This window comes from Antennarius striatus, chromosome 3 (genome assembly GCF_040054535.1).
Source record: "Antennarius striatus isolate MH-2024 chromosome 3, ASM4005453v1, whole genome shotgun sequence".
Taxonomy (NCBI): Eukaryota; Metazoa; Chordata; class Actinopteri; order Lophiiformes; family Antennariidae; genus Antennarius; species Antennarius striatus.
Genome location: NC_090778.1, coordinates 11,530,795 through 11,549,653, shown reverse-complemented (window position 1 = coordinate 11,549,653; position 18,859 = coordinate 11,530,795). Strand labels below are relative to the sequence as shown.

The 18,859-nt window shown below is 43.0% G+C and overlaps 1 protein-coding gene across 2 annotated transcripts in view; it reads left to right on the top strand.

Annotated features, from left to right (window-relative positions):
• Positions 1 to 518: 518 nt before the first annotated feature.
• znrf3 (zinc and ring finger 3) overlaps positions 519 to 18,859 on the top strand; it is a 68,026-nt gene continuing 49,685 nt past the window's right edge. For both annotated transcript variants that reach the window (XM_068311883.1, XM_068311882.1), the window contains exon 1: positions 519 to 926. In XM_068311883.1, coding sequence (XP_068167984.1) covers positions 702 to 926 — 225 coding nt within the window. In that variant the 5' untranslated portion in view covers positions 519 to 701. The remainder of the gene's footprint in view (positions 927 to 18,859) is intronic.

The following is an 18,859-nucleotide window of genomic DNA, read 5'->3' as shown; positions in this document are numbered from 1 at the left end:
AACTAGGGTAGACTGATAACAACACTATAACACACACGGTGGTCAAATATACAGCGTGTTATAAAATCAGCCCGGTGAAATCAGGAATTGTCCTGAGGAGGGTAATGTTTGTTTTAAGGTGGAACCACATAAACGAGTCAAACTTAGCAGGGAAAAGGCGTGGCGGGGCTGTCCGGGACGGCAGCAATGCTTCAAAGTAGAACATGTGGGTTATAATCCACGTATGTCCACAATATTAACTCAAACTTTTACTCGTAACTCCTCTGGGAGTCTAAGTCTGCGGCGCGTCCTTAACGGAGTGCTGACACTTCAGAGTGGGGAGTGCAAAGGAGAGGGTCAGAAAGATCGGTGGGTGGGGATAGAACCCTTTTGGGAGAGAGGGAGAGAAAAAAAAAAAAACCTTGAAAAATCACGTGTTTGGAGATCAAAGGAGATCCGTTCTGTGGAGAGGGGGGAGGAGGGGTGAGAAAGAAAGAGGGACAGAGGGGAGGAAGAGAGAGGGAGCGTTAGCAGGCAATGTAATTGACAAGGCTTGCAGTGGTGGAATAAACACGCTTCACCCCAGGCTCGGCTCTTATTGCCAAATTGTGACTTTTTTTTTTTGGATCCCCGTAGCGCACAGTCCTGATTCCACTTCCCTGAACCCGATCAGTTAATCCGAGTGAAATTATGTCCCGATCGGCGCAGATCCAGCCGGCAAGATGATTCTACCAAGGAGAGGCTCCGATCGCGGACACCCGGTGGTCCTGGTGATCTTCGTGGTTGCCGCTTCTCTTGGTACCGTTTTCGCCAAGGATACTGCATTTGTGGAAGTGGTTCTGTTCGAGTCCAGTCCAAATGGAGATTATACTACTTACACGACTGGTTTGCAAGGACGGTTCTCCAAAGCAGGAGCTACTATCAGCGCGGAGGGGGAGATCGTTCAAGTACGTGTGGAGTCTCTTTTTTTTTTTTTTTTTTTTCTCACGGGGTAAAATGACAAGCAACATTGCCGAGCAACAGTACCGGGACTCGTTGCATCATTTAATGAGTTACCCTTCTTAAAACTTTTCCCTGGGGGTGGGGGGCTGACAGGAGATGTGTGTGCCTGTGCCTGTGTGTGTGTGTGTGTGTGTGTGTGTGTGCGCGTCTATGCGGGCACTGCGAGGATGTTACCCAAGCTTTGCAAGAATATGCGGTCACAAGATGGCTCCTATCTTGTGGAATTCATTCACAGGGAAAACATGCTCTTGCAGGTTACTTTGTTGATGTCTGGAGCTCATTTCGAGCGCTCGTTACAGTTAATTTTGTTCGATCCGAAACACATGCGTTTTTGGAACGTCCTTCCTAAAATAGTGAAGATATTCCCCACCGCTTCCCAAAGAAGTTGGCAAACTTTCAAACGAGCAGGATTCACGCTGATCATGGAAGCAACATCGACGTTTATTGGTGTGTTTTCCCCCAATTTGATCGTTTATCTGTCCTCGGTGTTGAGGTTTGGAAACATATTTACATATAAACCAGTAGGAATGGCTTCGCTTTTACTGGCCGCGCCGCCTCGTAAACTTTACGCGCACGTCTCCGGCCGCTTGTTGCCGTCATCGACGCCGCCTTTGAAGTTGAAGCTTGGAGAGCGCGTAGAAGGAAGAATGGCTTCATATCGACGGAGCCTCCGTGTTCCACAGTTCATATCCCTGCACCTCTAGTGACAAGTGCGCTTAGCTGGATCTGGTTGTACTTCCATAAAACAGGTAGCGTTAATCCAGTAAAAATCACCCATGTGTGAAACTTCCCCCCAGACCCTGCGTGTTATTATTATTATTACTACTACTACATGTATTTGGCTACTGCTTGCACAGAGTTCAAGGTCCAGTCATTGTCCAAAGATGTATTGTTCCACATTTTATTTCCTGTCCTTTAACCTGCTGTGGGTTCCTGGTGATGGAGGGACCAACAACTCTGTTCCTCCTCAGGGATTGGAAGCCACTTGAATGTATATCACTTTTGCATTACCTTTAGGCATCTTTGAAAGTTCTATTAGTGTGTTCGGAGGTACCCTTAAAATTCAGAATGCATCACATGCAACTTGATTTGGATAAAGTTAAAGGGTTACTTTTTACACAGGTCCTGATATTTGTGACTGAATGATGCCTTGCCACTATGAGAAGTTTGTGATTTTAATTAGAGTCTTTGAGCTCCTGGGGATGAAACAGATGTAATGCATGAGCCGTCCTTCACACGCTCCAGCAGAGATGGTGCTTCACCTATCTGTTTTGAACTTGCCATTTGAACAAACCGTGGAGCTGCAAGAGATCACTGTTGTGTGGTGTGAGGTGAGGTGGGGTGGAGTGATAAAATGCCTGCAGTGACATAATTGATTTTAATTAAGTTCACTATGCTGTATTAAAGTGTGTTGTTGGGTCCAATTACCATCCGTAAACACTGCAACAGAATCTGTATGAATCGCTCAACGGCAACTTTTCAGAGTGTGTATACATTTTTGTTTTCCTTAAAAAAACCTCCAGACTCTTACTCTGAAAGTAAAAAATGAGATGTGAGGATCAAAGTAGGGGATGCTCAGCACAAAAATGGCCCCTGTTTATATGCAGAGATAGCCATTTGGCGCCACTCAGTAACCACACAGAAATGTCGGACCTCAGCTTTACATTGCAAACCACATCTATTTAGGTTTGCATTCTTTGCTAACATAGCGTCTGACCACTTAGAGGTAGCGTATATTTGTCAGGCTATAATGAGGGTCAGTTCGTCCAGGATGGCATACTGTCTAGAACTTCTTACAGTATGTTCAACCAAAGATTTATGAAAGTTGAAACTGAATGACTGACAACTATTCAACATAAAGTATAATTTTAAACCGGTATCACATTTGTCGCTTGCAAATTTCATACTTGTGAAATAACATTGCAGAAATAGTTTGGGGAATTTGCTGCACTTTTGCAACAGATATAGTCTTACGCTGGAATTGGGTTTAACACAAATATTTAGGTAGTGCCTTCAATTGTTGGCAGTGACCTCTGCAGCCATCACCCGTCTACTTTTTGCTGTCAGGATCTGAGCCTTCATGTGCTCACTGAATGAGGCACTTGACTTGGGTCTGGCTGACATTTACAGGGCCTTCTAGTCCTCCTTTCTGCTGTTTGTACAGAACCCTGAGGGAGTTGTGTTACCTTGTGTGTACATAAATGGTCAGACCTCAGCAGGTACGGCTTCAAATACAGGGGAAACGGGGAGTTCTTGGCAATGTTCTGAAGCAAAGATCCAACCATTATCACTGTTCAATATGTTCCCAACTCACTTTGCAAATTCCCCAAAGCTAACACATGTTCAGCTTTGCCAAAAAAACAAAAAAAACCAAACAAACTTAATTTGTTTCTCACTCTGCTCTATGGAGAAGCATAACCACATAGATCTCGCCACAGTTCCAAAACCAGTTTTGACTTCTAGTTCAAGTCTGACTAGTAAAGAATTCTCTGTCTCCTTAGTTTAGTCTGTTGACGACAACGCTCAAATCAACAGACACTTCCTGCACTTCCTTTGGCCAGCAGCAGCTCAGTTTTGGGCTGAGGACCGGAGGGTGGCTGGTTCAAGACCCATATGGACCAAAAATCTTAGAGTGTGAACTGGTAGTTGGAGAGGTGACAATTCACCTGCTGAGCACTGCCGAGGTGCTCTTGAGCAAGGCAATGTCCTCTTACAAGTTCCTCATTGGGGCACAAGGGAGCTACCCGCTGCCCCACAGGCCCCGAATCTCCAAGCCGTGTGTGTGTGTGTGTGCGCGCACGTGTGCGTGTGTCTGTCTGTTTTGGGGCTGTACCCATATGTATAGAGGTGTGATGATTTCTAGGGGGGAAAAATAATTTCCATGAGGGACAAATAAAGGCTTCTTCTTCTTCCTCCTTGTCCTCTTTGAGGTTATTTTAAGCTAGCACCTACAGGAGATAACTCCTCTTCTTGGCAGGTTGTCCATCTTGTCAGGTAATTAATTGTATTTCCGTCTTGTCCCAGATTTACTCCTGGATAATACAGGTAGGAGATTTGTTTGTTTGGTAAATACAGGCTCCACAAAATTGATTAAATGTAGGAACTCAGATTTAGAGGATTCCTCTAGTTTGTATCCAGTATTGGTTTGGCTTTGTTTTACATGGCTTTGAATCGTGGTAGCTTTGCTCTACTTTTTATCATTTGCAGCAGTTTTAGCTTTCCATCATCAAATATCCCCTGACTGAGTCTTCTAGGTGATGCCTAGATTGGCAGGTGTTGACAAAGCAATCACAGACCATGATTTCTTGAATATTCTTGCAGTACAGATCGCTCAGACTTGTTTGCTTCCATGTTATTAATGTACACATCACTGACAGGTTGAACAGTGTTCCTGATTGGTACTTGTCCGAGGCAAAAGGAAGCACCATCTACTGCTCATCATTAACTATTGTCTCCTTGACACTACATCGTCCTTCCTGTCGCAAGATGAATTGTGATGCTCAGCATGAATACACATCTGCCTCTGATTTCCATCGGCCCTCTGCTGTCAGCATGTGAGTGAGGAGCCGAGGCAGAGACGTGGCAGGGGCACCGGGAGGACCAGATGGAATTCAAGTGTGTCATCGGCAAGAGCAGGAGGGAATAATATGGGCTATTGGTGCCTGTTTCCCCTCAGAAGGGACAGGGACTGGGACATCTTCTAATTCTTGTGTCGGGAAGTAGAGGCTTGAGTTTCCCAACACGCACACGTTTTTTACCTTTGAACTTCATCTCCATGCAAATTAAGTTCCACAGCTCTAACTGGGAGACTTCATGATGTGGTTCTTTGAGGCAGTTTTTTTTTCTGCCTGGATGTGCAGGAGGAAAGTGGTGGTTTTGAGCTAAAACAACGATGAGCTTAAATACTGGAGCTCCTACCTTGGAGCTGGCAAGACTTGTGTCGCGCTGCATTTAGACTATAATGAGAGCTTTAGTGGTTCAAGGCATCCAGTGCGCTTTCTCACCACAGGCTGGAACCCCAAGAGGCCATAATGGGCTGGTCCCAGACAGGAGGTGCCAGGGACAGGGCCACTCCCAAAGCAACAGAAGCAGTACACGAAAGCTGGTTTAAAAGGTTAAAAGTGCTGCTCCTTACTTTTTTCCATTTATTGGCTTGGTGGTTGCAGCTGTATTTTAAGTGCTATCGTCTCTTAACCGCCACCCTGTGTCACTTTCATGTCCCAGCCAAAGTAATTTGAGGCTGCGTTTCTCCCCTTTTCAGAATAGAACAGACTAAACTGTTTTTTCTTTCTCTTGCTTAACACCTCCCTCATAAACACATGGACACACACACACACACACACACACACACACATACACACACACACATGCATGCTCAGTCCTCTATTATCAATCTCTATTTTGATGCATCCTGTATTGCATATGAATGATTTCAAGTGAGACTTGCATGTGTGAATGTTTTGTTTTATTGTTTTTACTGACACAGGATGATCATTTACCAAACTTAATTTGCATTACGGAGCCCCGGTGGCCACAAGGATGAGGCCAACATGAAAGTTCCTGGACCTTTCTGTACTGTATATTGGTCTTTGCCTCTCTCCTCTAATTTTTTTGTAATTGCATTTTCAACTTTTTATTTTAAGGCCAGTAAATACTGAAAATATAATGATAATTAAATGTAGTTCTATGATAGTCAAGTATAGTCAGACATCTGAAATCCTTAAAAGGAAAATAATAATTCTGTTTTTAACAAAATAAAAACACTGATTGCCCACAATAATGATTTTCTGGATTCCTTGGTATTTCATTGAACCTCTGAATTGTCCACCCCATCTCCAAAACCAGCCCTTGTTTCCTCTCTTTTGAGCTTAGCTCTTTTACACTTGTCTTCTCTTGTGTCTTTCTCTTTGAACTTGTCCTTTTCACTCTGCAGAGCTCCACCTGGAACAAGTGCATGTTGGTACTGGTGGCCCCAGTAGCAATGCTAGTTTCCACTGGGCTGAGGGGCTTAGCCCATCTTTGATGTTCCACTCGAGGAGAGATTAGCAGTCAACGCTGGTGTTTGCAACTGCTTTCTCTCCAGTATCTTGTCTTCTCTCAGGGGAACACTTCCTTCCATACCTCCTGCTTTCGTATTGATTATGTGTCTGAGTTCATTTGTATGAACACCTAATGTATGTCCTCTGCTTACCACTCCATTGATAAAGAAATGTTAATTTACTTTCACGTGGGGGTGTGGGGGTGTGATTTTTCTCTGATAATTGATGTGAAAATGCACCAGAACATCACAGCTTTTTAGCTTTGAAAATGAACGCACCAAGGCACCACATAAGAGATAGGTTTCCACCGTATGGTTTGTCTAAGTAGTAAGGAAAGTGGATTCACAAATCATGAATCCACAACTTCCTCCAGAACTACCACAAAACTGAGAAAAAAGTTCCGTCTTCAGAACAGTTTCCACTGCTCTGCTAGGTGTCGTCAGAATTCATGTGGTAGATTATGCCTGTGGTGGTGGTGGTGGTGGGGGGGAATACAATCACTCAGAAAATGGGAATAAATCCTTGTTCCTTTTTTCCAGATCCACTCTAATAGTTCCTTCCCTTTCCAGATGTCCCCTGCCTCCCTCAACCAATTTTCATGCAAATCCGTCAAGTAGTTATTATATAGCAAACAAAAGTGATCACTTAACCTTCATGACAGAGGTAATAACTCAAGTACGAACGTGTGGAGTGTTTTTTCTTCTTCTTTCCAACTAACCCTTGGTGCGTCCCTACATTTGAGGAAGAAAATCTGAAAGGAAGACTACATGTTTTTATCCACTGACATGGAGAATCTGCAAAGCACAGGCTATCAGGTCGGGGGTTATGAAATGACAATGCTGAGAGCAACTCATCCAGGCAGAAGCATGCTTTGTTGTCAGCGAGGAATGTGCTGACTAACCATGGAAGGCCACAATGCCAGCCTCCCCTTTTGTTGTGCTTTTTGCCAATAGACTCACAAGGTAGCAGCTTGGGGAGTCTATTTCATTCTGGGAAGCACACTCCGTCTGCTTCCGTGTCTCTCGGTTGACTTAGATCCTTGTGTCCTCACTCCTCTTATTACGCATGTTATAATCAAAGGAGCCCCATTCACCCAAGTTCACAAAGACAGGGTTCAAAGTTCCTCCACTTGCGTTTGTCATTCCATGATTTTCAGCCTTAATGTAAGACCCTGCCCCTTGCCATTTAGAACCATACTCTGTTTTACTAGCAGCTTCTTGGTCATTGTTCAAGGAAGCCATTACTGAATTTGTTCACCTGATCATCGATGGTCTCTCACTGATCATGGGAGTTTTCTTTCCAGACAGGCCCACTGTCAAAGACCCTGTCATTTTTCATTTTGTCCCTTTTGTTTCCTTGAATGGATTCCAACACAGACCTGGCGAAGGTCTTTTACAGGGGTGCCAGATGGGGGCAAATCAAGCTCAGGTGGATACGCTGACCCCATCATGTTCATCTCTGCCCTAGGGCTGTGTGTGTGTGTGTGTGTGTGTGTGTGTGTTTGTGTGTGTGTGTGTGTGTGTGTGTGTTACTACAAAAGAGGAAGGTCCTGGCACAATGAGGACGGTATGATAGATTGGGCTTGCTCGATGAGAACAAGCTGGGTTAGCGTTGCTTTTTTTGCCTGTTAGTGTGCTGTGTGTGTTCTAGTGTGTTCTAGCTCCACGGTGAAAATGTATCGCTGCACCTTCCCTCCCTTTTCCTAAAGTTATGCCCTACATTTTTTCTAAGTGTAAAGTTGGCCTTCCACTTTTTAGTTAGTCTTTGCATGTTGGGTATACTGACAATGATTGGAGGATCACCATTTTAATTTGAATATTTCTTCATGAAGAATATCTTTGTATAGATCAGACACTGTTTCCTTAACTGTTAGCAGAACTGGGTGAGATGACTTCAACTTTGCATGTTGGTTACAATCGATTATTTATTTTGTTCTCTTTTCAAGTCTTTGGCTTGGCATTTGCAGTCATATCTAAGGTTACAGTGATTTTCCAATTTCACAGTATGTTGCAGCATGAAGTTTGACAATCATTGCACCACAAACATTTGGTTGTCACTGATTTGTAAAAATGGAAGCAGAATCTCAGATTTGTCCCCGCTAGTCCGGAGCTGCCTGTCAGACGGCACAAGGGGGATGAGTGATACACAAGCAGCAGAAAAAATGTCAGAGAAGTGAGACATATATCACAGATCTCCATTATCCCCCCCCCCCAAAAGTAAAATCTACCCTCAAAAAGGCAAGGAAAAGTAAAGGATTCGTCCTGGAATGTCACAAACATGTCACACTAGTTTACCCGTTGCCATGACCATCATGCTTCTGTGTGGATGACGTATGTTTACTATTCATGACTTTAATCCTGACAAAGAATATTCCATACGACTTCAGGGACTAAAATGATGGAAATCTGTCAGTTAACTGTCTGTCTGTGTCTGTACAGCATCAGAGGCAAACTGACAGGTTTTTCTGCATTGGCAGACATTTAATATACTGTACTGACATACTTTTAAGTGTAAAAAAACAAGGTTATTCTTGACATGTGTTCTCTCCCCGTAGGATTCCATTGTTTTAAAATTCCCTGTCTTAATGCTCTGACTACACTTGACCAATTTCACTCCTTTTTGTACTTTTATAAGCATCTGCACCCTAAAAATTGGGAATATGTGAATCAGTTTCATTGTTGATTATATTTCCCTGACATAGTGACTTTGTTGTTCTCTTAACTTCTGCCACTACTGACATGCTTTAGTTATATGACTTATTACAGTTACGTGGTGAAATGCGTTTTATTCAGATTATTATTGTAACTCCTGCCTGAAAAGAAGTCAAGAAATATATGGTGCTATGATCTGTACTTTCCTTTCTTCTGTTAATGTTCTGCGAGGATAGTTGTATTACTTTGTTTCTCAAAGATATATAAAAATGTTATCCTATTCCATTTTTACCCCTTTTATCAGATATGCGAGATGCGTATGCATCTTTACTTAATTCATTTTCAACTGAGACTTCAGTATCTTGAGTCTTCTGTAATGTAGCCCTAGTTTTCACTCCCGGGTCATTTTTAAATATTACAAATAATCCTTATAGTGGTGAAGTATGTCATCCATGCTGTGTTGCATGTAACTACATTTTAAGCGAACTGTAATTGCACAAAATGAGGTTGATTGAACAGTGTTTATTTAAAAGTATCTTAAAGTATTAAATTAAGCAACACTAGATGTTTAATTCTGAGATTCGGAGGTTCTCAGGCCCCGTCCACACGATGCCGGAACTTTTTGAAAACACAACTTTTTTTGCCCGGCATCGAAAACAATTTGCGTCCACACGACAGCGTTTTCAAAAAATTCTCCGTCCACACGTAAATGCATCAGTGCATTTATCAACACGTGTATAAGCAGAACAACTCCGAGAACGACAGGAGAGAGGACCGGTACGTGTGGAAATTCACGCCGTTCCTCCTAGAGGAGAACCTCCATCAGAGTTCTCCCACCAGCAGGCAGTGCATCCCGGTCTGACCCAGAACTGGCGTCGGCGTCTTTGGCGAGGAACGTGAATAAATGAATAAATATATAAACTTTATGACACATAAATAAAGAAACAGACAAAGAAATATTTAAGCGCAAAGCATGTTTATCAACGCATCTTCGACATGGAGCTGTTTTACATCAGAAAATAGCCGGATAGAAGAAGTTGCGGATACAGCGTCCACACGACAACGCAGACCCAGTGTTTTCCAAAATCCACCTCGGCCAGCATTTTCAAAAAGATGCGTTTTCGTTCCGGATATCTGCTTTGTTGTGTGGTCGGAAGGCGTAAACGCAACAAAAAAGTTGCGTTTTCAAAAAGTGAAAACGCTGTCGTGTCGACGCGACTCGTTTTCGGCGCGTTTTCAAAAAGTTGCGTTATCAAAAAAATCTGTCATCGTGTGGACGGGGCCTTAGGCCGTCATCGTGTGGCCCCGTCCACACGTAAACGCACCAATGCGTTTTCGAAGATGGCTATAAGCATGCCAAACCATGTGGTGGCAGTATTGAGTCAAATTTTATCCAATAGGAATGCTCTGTGTTTTGTTGTCACAACACACGGGCCCATAAATATGACGTCACAGCAGTTTTCGTCGCAGGCAAGACGTCAGCGTTTTTAAAAAGTCGTGGATAGGCCGTCCACACGACAACGCAGACCCAGCGTTTTTTTAAAAATCCGCCTCGGCCAGCGTTTTTAAAAAGTTGCGGTTTCGTTCCGGATATCTGCGTTGTCGTGTGGATGGAAGGCATAAACGCAACAGGAAAGTTGCGTTTTCAAAAAATCCGTCGTCGTGTGGACGGGGCTTTAGTTTCATAGCCCCCAGAGAGTGCGAGAGCTTTCTGAGGAAGTCGCAAGTGTTGTTTTCATTGAGTTACAAATGAAGGACCTTCACATGCCAATAAATGCTGTATAGCACAGCCTTGGGCTTTGATAAAGCCTCCACCATTTGTTCTGTCCTTCCCCTTGACCACTATCAGTAGCTCCAGCAATGCTTCCTACCTCTCAGCCCCTGGACCCTAATCAGGGAGGGGCCTGCCGGGCTGGGCGAATACCTGCTGGGGAGTCATGCTGCGGGTGTAAACCACATGAATGTGCCACCTTAGCTGATAGGATCAGGCGAGGAAGGGAGGCCTGGGAGGGCGCAATGCGTGGCGTAGCTCCATGCGCTGACATCAAAGGCAGTGTTGAAGGGGGGGGGGGGTCGAAGAGTAGAAGGGAAGAAGCGAGCATGAGGGCTGGGCCAAACTCTTCAAAGGCCTCTCCGAGTAACGCCGGCCCTGATATGTGGCGCTGCAAAACTGAAGGATGATGTAATTGCAGGCCTTCAAGCTAAATATTCCACCTTACAAAGTAAAGGTTGAGGTATTTCCTTGCACAAGAAATCCTGAGCATTTTGAACACATTGTTGGTGAAGATGTTGCATAATTTCCTCATCTGACTGTAAATTACAGAAAAAAAGTTTTATGTGTGTTTTTTGATAGAGGACTTTTGACAGGAAGGCTTTTGTCTGATTTCAGCAGATAGGTTAATCCACTGGGCGTTTCTAAAGTACACAACAGGTTGGAACAGAGTTGACTCTGTTCTTTGTAAAGTTTATATAGGGACTGCGTATTAGTACGCGAAGCCAAGAGTGTGTGCATGTGCTTCTCCCTTGCAATGTGTGTTAAACCAAGCATAACCGCAGATTCTTTCAAAACGCCTGCATGATCATTAGGCTGATAACTCATTGACAGCCCTCATGACAGTTTAGAGACATGCACTGCAGGAGAGTATCTCCCTTGTTGAGAGAGCGCAGCAATAATTCACTGTTGTTGCTCGGGTTTGCCAAAGGTTATTTGGATGCCTCTGATTGAAGTCCTCGTCCTCCTGCCTTTGTTTTGTGATTGTATGTCCTTTGATGTTAAGTTAGCAATAAACAGCTGCACCCTTAATTTTTTTAGGTGTATGTGTGTGTGTGTGTGTGTGTGTGTGTGTGTGTGTGTGTGTGTGTGTGTGTGTGTGTGTGTGTGTCAGTTTTTACATCCCGCTTCAAAGCGGTGATGTATTGTAATTGTCAGAGTTTGTGTGTTCGTCCGTTAGTCCCTTTGTCCGTCCGTCTGTCCGTTAGTCCACCAAATATCTTTGCAACTGTTGCAGATAGAAACATGAAGCAAAAAACATGCTGCTTTGGCGGCTAAGGGGATGAAAATGAGATGATGACCTTGATCTTGAGAAAAGTATTTCAAGGTCAAATTTTAACTATTGTAGACTCAGGAACTGTATAAGATAGAAGACAAGGGAGAAGGCCAGTGTGAATAAGATCATAGATCAAAGCTACAGCTTTGATCTACGAAAGAAGATCAGAGCACTAGCTTTGATCTTTGACCTATGCAAGAAGGTGAGGGTAAAATTTTGAATTCAGGGGTGTCCCAGGATGTTTTTTACTCCTGCATCGGTCAGATTCAGGACTGTCTATGCAAAAACCATATCGGTAGCATGTGGATTGTAGCAATTCATGACTATTACTAATTATATGGGTGGGTGTATATATTGTATAAAATATATATATATATAGTGGCGGCACGGTGGCGCAGTGGTTTGCGCTGCTGCCTCACATCACGGCGGACCCAGGTTCGAGTCCCGCTCTGTGCGGAGTTCGTTCGTGTCTGCGTGGGTTCTCTCCGGGTTCTCCGGCTTCCTCCCACCTCCAAAAGCATGCGCTTCAGGTTAATTGGCCGGTCCCAAATTGACCATAGGAGTGAGTGTGTGTGTGAATGCTTGTTTGTTTCTGTGTGGCTCCGCGGTACACTGGCGTCGTGCCCGGAGTGTCCCCCGCCTCACGCCCTGAGACTGCCAGGATAGGCACTGGCTACCCCACGACCTGCGTTAGCGGATTAAGCGGGTTGGAAAATGAATGAATGAATATATATATAGTATAAATATATATATAATATATAGTATAAATATATTTGATTATGCTCACTTATAAGTCCCACACTGTCACGCTGTCACCAACTCCACCCCCACTACCTGTCAAATGTCCAACCAATCACGGCACATCTGCCAGAAGGACTCACATAAACAATATGGCGTAAGGCATCTGCTATGTTAGGAGAAGAAATAACTGTACATGGACTTACCAGTTAACCTGATTTTAGAGTCTCATAACTGTTCCAACAATTTTCATGTTTTTGAGCAGAGAGTCCAAACAGCAGGAACGACACAGAAAACAGCAATAAATTCTGAGTGAAACTAGCTGGCTAGCACGAACAGTCTGTCCAGCCATGGTTTCCGTTTGGAATGGGACAATCTATGTAGTTGCGAGCTTTGATGCGCGAATGCGTGAGGGCAAACTGTATGTGTGTGTGTGTGTGTGTGTGTGTGTGTGTGTGTGTGTGTGTCTGTGTGTGTGTGTGTGTGTGTGTGTATGTATACTTTGTTGACAAACCATTTGATTAATGATCTAACATTCTTAGCTCTTCAGTATGAACAGTGTTCGATAGATTTAGGTGGCTTTAATAGACCTGGTAACTGATTTAAAATGTGCTTGTTAAAACATTTTCATTTTTTTTGTATTGATTTCATTTCATTTCATTTTTTTTGCAACTTGCTCCCACCTGTAAAATGTTTCACTTACAGTGCCATTGGAACAATGAATAAAACCTGTTCCTAATGCAGCAAAGTAAATTTTAAACTGTGACCACACAGATTAAAATTTAATTTGCTGACTCTGCGCACTGATGAGATTGATAGAAATGTGTTCATGAATTACAGATAGGGCGGCAGCAGCTCAGTGGTAGAGCGCGCGGTATAGCGGGTCGTCAAATGTTTCAAAGATCGGCGGTTAGATTCTCAATCCCTCCCAGAAAGAACACCTGGAGTGTGAGCTGACAGTGGGAGGTGTCAGCTCACCTCCGGAGCACTGTCGAGGTGACCTTGAGCAAGACGCCATCCCCCTTACAAGTTGCTCATGTGGGGCGCACCATAAAGGAGCTGCCCGCTGCTCTACCTCCTCTGCATGCGTACAGGCCCCATGTGTGTGTGTTTGTGTGTTCAGGGCCTTTACACACATATACTGTATATACAGTATATATATGCATGATTTAAACTAACTAGAGTGTGCCACTAATTTCCCTGCGGGGATTATAATCGGTATATAAACTTTTTTTTAAAAATGTTTGGACAATATAATAAATAACTGCTTGTTAACCGTTTATCTGTTATGTATGTATTCATGCTATAGTTCTCATTTTAGCTTTTTTAAAGAGGTCCTCAGCAGACACTGGCTATTCTTTGCTACATACAGTTAGTCCAAACACACTTGACTTGCTAATGATAACTTGTCCTCAGACATGCCAAGGAATCAAGTTTCCCAGAATGCTGTTTTGAGAGGCAGGGCAGATTGAGTTGGATAGAGTGGGAATGACTGAAAAAGATTGGCCAATACAGCCCTTTGCTATTCTGTTTGCATCCCACAGGCATGTGACAAAATCCAATTGTCACCACTGGGGTGACATGCATCCCGGGGACATTTCAAAATAAACACCCCAGCAATGTGAATCTGAGATTTCAATGGTTGCACAGATGGAGGCCAAGCAGACCAGTGTATGTGTAAAACAAAACAAAACAGAAAATACTTAAGTTGAGTAGTTGTTTTTAGTCCTGACTCACTGGATAGCATTCTTTTAGCAGTTCGCTAATAATCATGGCTTCAGTGTGTCAATAAATCCAGCATGACATGATAAAGCATAGTTATCAGTATAGATACAAAAGGATTTATTTACTGCTGTTACAAAGCGTTAACAAGTCAGGACCATTATTATAAGTAATCTCCCTGCTTAGATCACTTAAACTTTTTGAGAATGGGTTTGACACTACCTAATTCAAAGTGATTTCCGATGGCAGAAATGTTTTTTTTGTGTGCGTGCATATTTTGGATTGCTTGTCTGCAGCATCGCCTCAAGTTAAGCTCATGGACACAGGATTTGATGCATGCATTTGTCATATTGTTTTTGCTTAAGCTGTAGTTGGAATCGCCCGAAAATTGGAACGATTCAGGATTGAAATTAGAGTGTGGGATTGAGTTTAAACATTTTGTCCGTTTGCTGTTTTCAGTTACTGCATCCTCAATTGCACTCTTCCCCCATTTAATGGTTGGTCTTGATTTCTCATGAATTTCAAGTCTTAGTTGGCATGGTGCGTTCGTTCTCTGAGACTAGGTGGCATGGGAGAAAGGTGAGGAAGCTCCCTGGGGTATACTCCGTGTCCTCCCCACAGGCATGAAAACAGCAGAACAAACAAAGCACTTTAGTGCACCTTAATGCAATTTACCTTGCAATTGCATCAGAACGAAGCACAAAGGAGTGAATGCAAGTTCATTTCTTTGTCTCATCATTCCTTCCCTCCCTTTCATACATTCTGTTTTATCCTCTATTCTCTCACTGTGTTAAACATGGGGAGGGGGTAGTATAAATGTGAGACCACACATGCTGTGTCAATGTTTGCCAGAATAATTAGAGACAATGTGGCCCAATAACGGGAGGAGTGCAGTAACCTGAGCTCACTTTGTTCTGCCCCGCCAACAACACAAAAGCCATTCACAGATCTGCAGGCTCCAAGCAAGAGCAACTGCACTTTCAGCCTCCGAAGGTCTGCAGGAAAATGGACTGGTTTCAATGGAACCTGAACAGTCTGCTCTCACATCGTTGCTTTGTGCTGGCTCAAAGTGATGCTGATCTCATCCTAAAGGCCTTTTAAGTACAGCCTGTACATCCCTACCACCACCTCTAAAACAGTCCTACTCCTTGTCACCCGCCTCGGTTGACCAACACATGGCCCTGTCTTAGAAGGCCCTCTTTAACTGGAGGATTTCCGGCCACTCGGTATGCAAGGAGCCTGTGGATTCCTGACACGACTGGTAGAGCTGGACCGAGAGGTGACTGTCAGTGTAACCAGATAACTGTTGGATTAGCAGGATACTTTACGTTGATTCTGAGCCAATGAGAGGGAGCCTGGTCAGGAGCGGGGCATATTGGTTGGATGCAGGCTAATGGATTCTTTTGAGCTAAATATATTAGTTTACATTTTAAACATGCCTATGCAGCCTGTATCCAGCAGGTCAGGCCCTGAGCAAATTAGTTCTATCCAAAATAAGAGCAAAGGCTGGGCTTGCGCTAGCCATTCGCCACTTCATCATAGGCGAAGTAAATTCCAGAGTGGCTACAAGGTTTTTAGACTGTGTAGCCACAGTGGTGTTCTTATTTTTACAGAAAAAAGGCTAAAACTTAATACTTTTTTGCTCGCTAGCGCCGCTATTTCCTCCGATTGAAAGTTTAAAGAGAATAGAGTGTTTTATAGTAGATTTTGCGTTAAAATTCTAATTGAACAATAAATGGTGAATGCTGAGAGGGGGTAGGAGTGGTGACAGACCGATCAGAAGGTAAATGAAAGATGTTATCAATACGTGTTTGTAGTCTTAGACTTTTGATCCCTATGACCGGCAGGAATAACCAGTGATGCATGTAAATGTGTATTCACCTTGCTTGTTATTTTATATGCCTTTTTAAATTGAAATGAAAAATCATATTGAATTAAAAAAAAACTTAAACTATGGCATACCAATGGTGTTGTCTAAGTCAAAGTTAAAATGTATTCTAGTCCAAGTAAAACTTACAAGTAAACATTGAGTAATATTTTGCATGACTGTATCTTCACACGGTGAATGCAAGTTTTCAATTGTTGAATATCACATTCATACCTGCATAAAATAGGATAGAAATACAGATAGTTAAGCTTCAACTGTTGTATTTTTGAACTAGTGTGTTTTTGTAGGTAAACTGAACAGAAGATTTTGCCCTCAGAATGCACCAGAATGCAGGAAAACAACCCCATTTTCTAAAAAATTTCCCCGGGGGGCCCCCCGGACCCCCATGCGGGGGGGGGGGGGTATCCCCCCACACACACCCCTATGACAAGTGTGGTTTTACACCCCCAAACAATTGAAAACTTGCATTCACTATGTGAAGATACAGTCATACAAAATATTATAAATATTTTAAAAAATCCACCTCGGCCAGCGTTTTTGATTCTTGGTATTAGTCAAATGTTTACTTGTAAGTTACTTACTATTACGGCAAGCCACTGTCTTGGACACAGAATGTGGCTTTTTTGTGGCTTACTCAATTATTTTACACTGAGCCACAGTGGCTTAGTCATACTACTTCCTAGTGCAAGCCCAGAAAGGGATGGAAAATAAGATCTACAAGAGACCATAAGTGTATGACTAAAATACTGTACTGAGGAATTAGAGGGACACACATTGAATAAAGGCCTAAAGATATCCGTACAGTGCTTGCTAAATGTTGCCTAAGCTGTAGCATAGGGCTTCGATATGCTCACACCCTAGGGTGGACCAACTGGTTTGTTCTTTGTGGTGTCCATCTTGAAAGGGGACACTGCTATGGGATGCATACATCGCCTGGAGGTCATTAGTGTCATTGTTGCACCTGTCTCCTCTGCTCTTATCCGTGTCAACAGCCATGATTTATTCACATTCATATTCACATTCACTCTTGTTTTCAGAGAACTGACTTGTAAACAGCAAATGAGTAGTTTGTGTCACCTGGAAAGTTGCCAGTTGGAGTTTGTGATTGCTGCCAGTCTCTTATTGCCACTTTTTCTTGATGTCAGGAAACCATGTTACTTCCTGTCACTATGCAGTCTTACTCATGCTTTTGCAGAGGAAACATTGCACTACAGATCTGTAAAGACAACGACATGCTCTGTTTAAAAGTATTTTGTAGGATCCGTTTTATGGATGCACTTCTTATGTTGTATTTATGGGTAATTGTGGTTAATAGCGTTTATGTTACTTTCTGTTTTTACAAGAATCTGCATGCATTCCAAATCTGACAAAGAGCTGGTTTTGAAGCATTCTTTGAAGGAACTCTAGGGCTACTCATACTTGTGTTTAAATTTTCTGTGACACAACGGCCTCTACTACTTTGGTCTGGGTATGCACATTGGTCTTTGTTTTTCTTGTCCTCACAGAGTTCTGCTTTTAATTAATTTCAGATTCTTTTTGTCCCTCTTCTCATTCTCTCCTATCATCACATCCTCTCTTGTCTTCTCGCTGCTCCCTCACGGTTCCTTCTCTGCTATCTCTCCCTCTCATTCCTTTACACCAGGCTGATGTTATATTCTGTTCTCCTGCCAGCAATAAGTTCCTCATCACAGCTTGTGTTTCCTCTTATCTACAGTTCTTATATTGGTGTCCGCCACACATGCCCGAGACAAGGAGGTGGTGGTGGTGGGGGGCTGCGGTCAGGCAGCTGATGCTATCGACAGGTGGACATTTCATCATAGAGTTCAGAGGCCCAGTGTGGCCAAAACAGGGCCAGATCGGAAGGGTTGGATAGTGGGATGGGCTGTTTGAACTGTGTATGCCTGTTGCCGTGTAAGCCTGTTGCTTTTTGTTGTTTGAAACATGACATATAATGTAAATCATTTGTCAAAGTTTTCATGTATTTGCTCCAAGGACGAGAGGTGCTTGTGAGTTTATTGCACCATTTAAAATTTTTTTTTTTTTGGTAGAGGCAATGAAGAACAGGGAAGTATGGGAACAAACGGCGGATAAACCAAAGCACAGGCTCACAAAAGCTTAAAATGATTTCGCTGGTGGATATCTGGATGCTTGGGATGCCTTGGATGGCTGCTGTACACTTTTGGCTTTGTCTTTGCAGGGATGAATAGAGGGCTCTGCTGTCGTGATGACAGGCCCCTCCGGGTCGGGCCCTGGCTGGTTGGCAGACTGGGCGCTGGAGGTCGAGACTTCACCTCTTTCATAGAGGTAGAAGCCTGATGTGAGATGCTGGTTTTTCTTGTTCTCTGTACAAAAGACACTCTGTTCTCTGCATATGATGAGCTTTTGGTTACTGTGACATGTCAGGTACAAGTATTCACATAAAGCTTGGAGTCAGGGGCCGGAGGCACCAACTGCATCCCCCACCTTTGTTTGGTTGTTTTGACATGGCTTACAGGAATTGGTGTTTCAGTTATTTTATTTTTTTATTTGACCAGTATTGCTCAATATTAATATGATTAAGATTCATATATTGTTGAACTTGACAGCTTTAGGGTATTAGAGCATTATTCATCTTAATTTTAATGCTTTGTTTCACATGCATTAAATTTCTTGAGGATAAATGCAACATATAAAAGGAAAGAAAAACTAATGCACTGAAGCATTTAGTATACAGTTAAATATTGGCTGGATTAATCTAAACTTCAATATAACCATTGAAAGTTTTATACCACCCTTTACCTTAATAGGTCATCA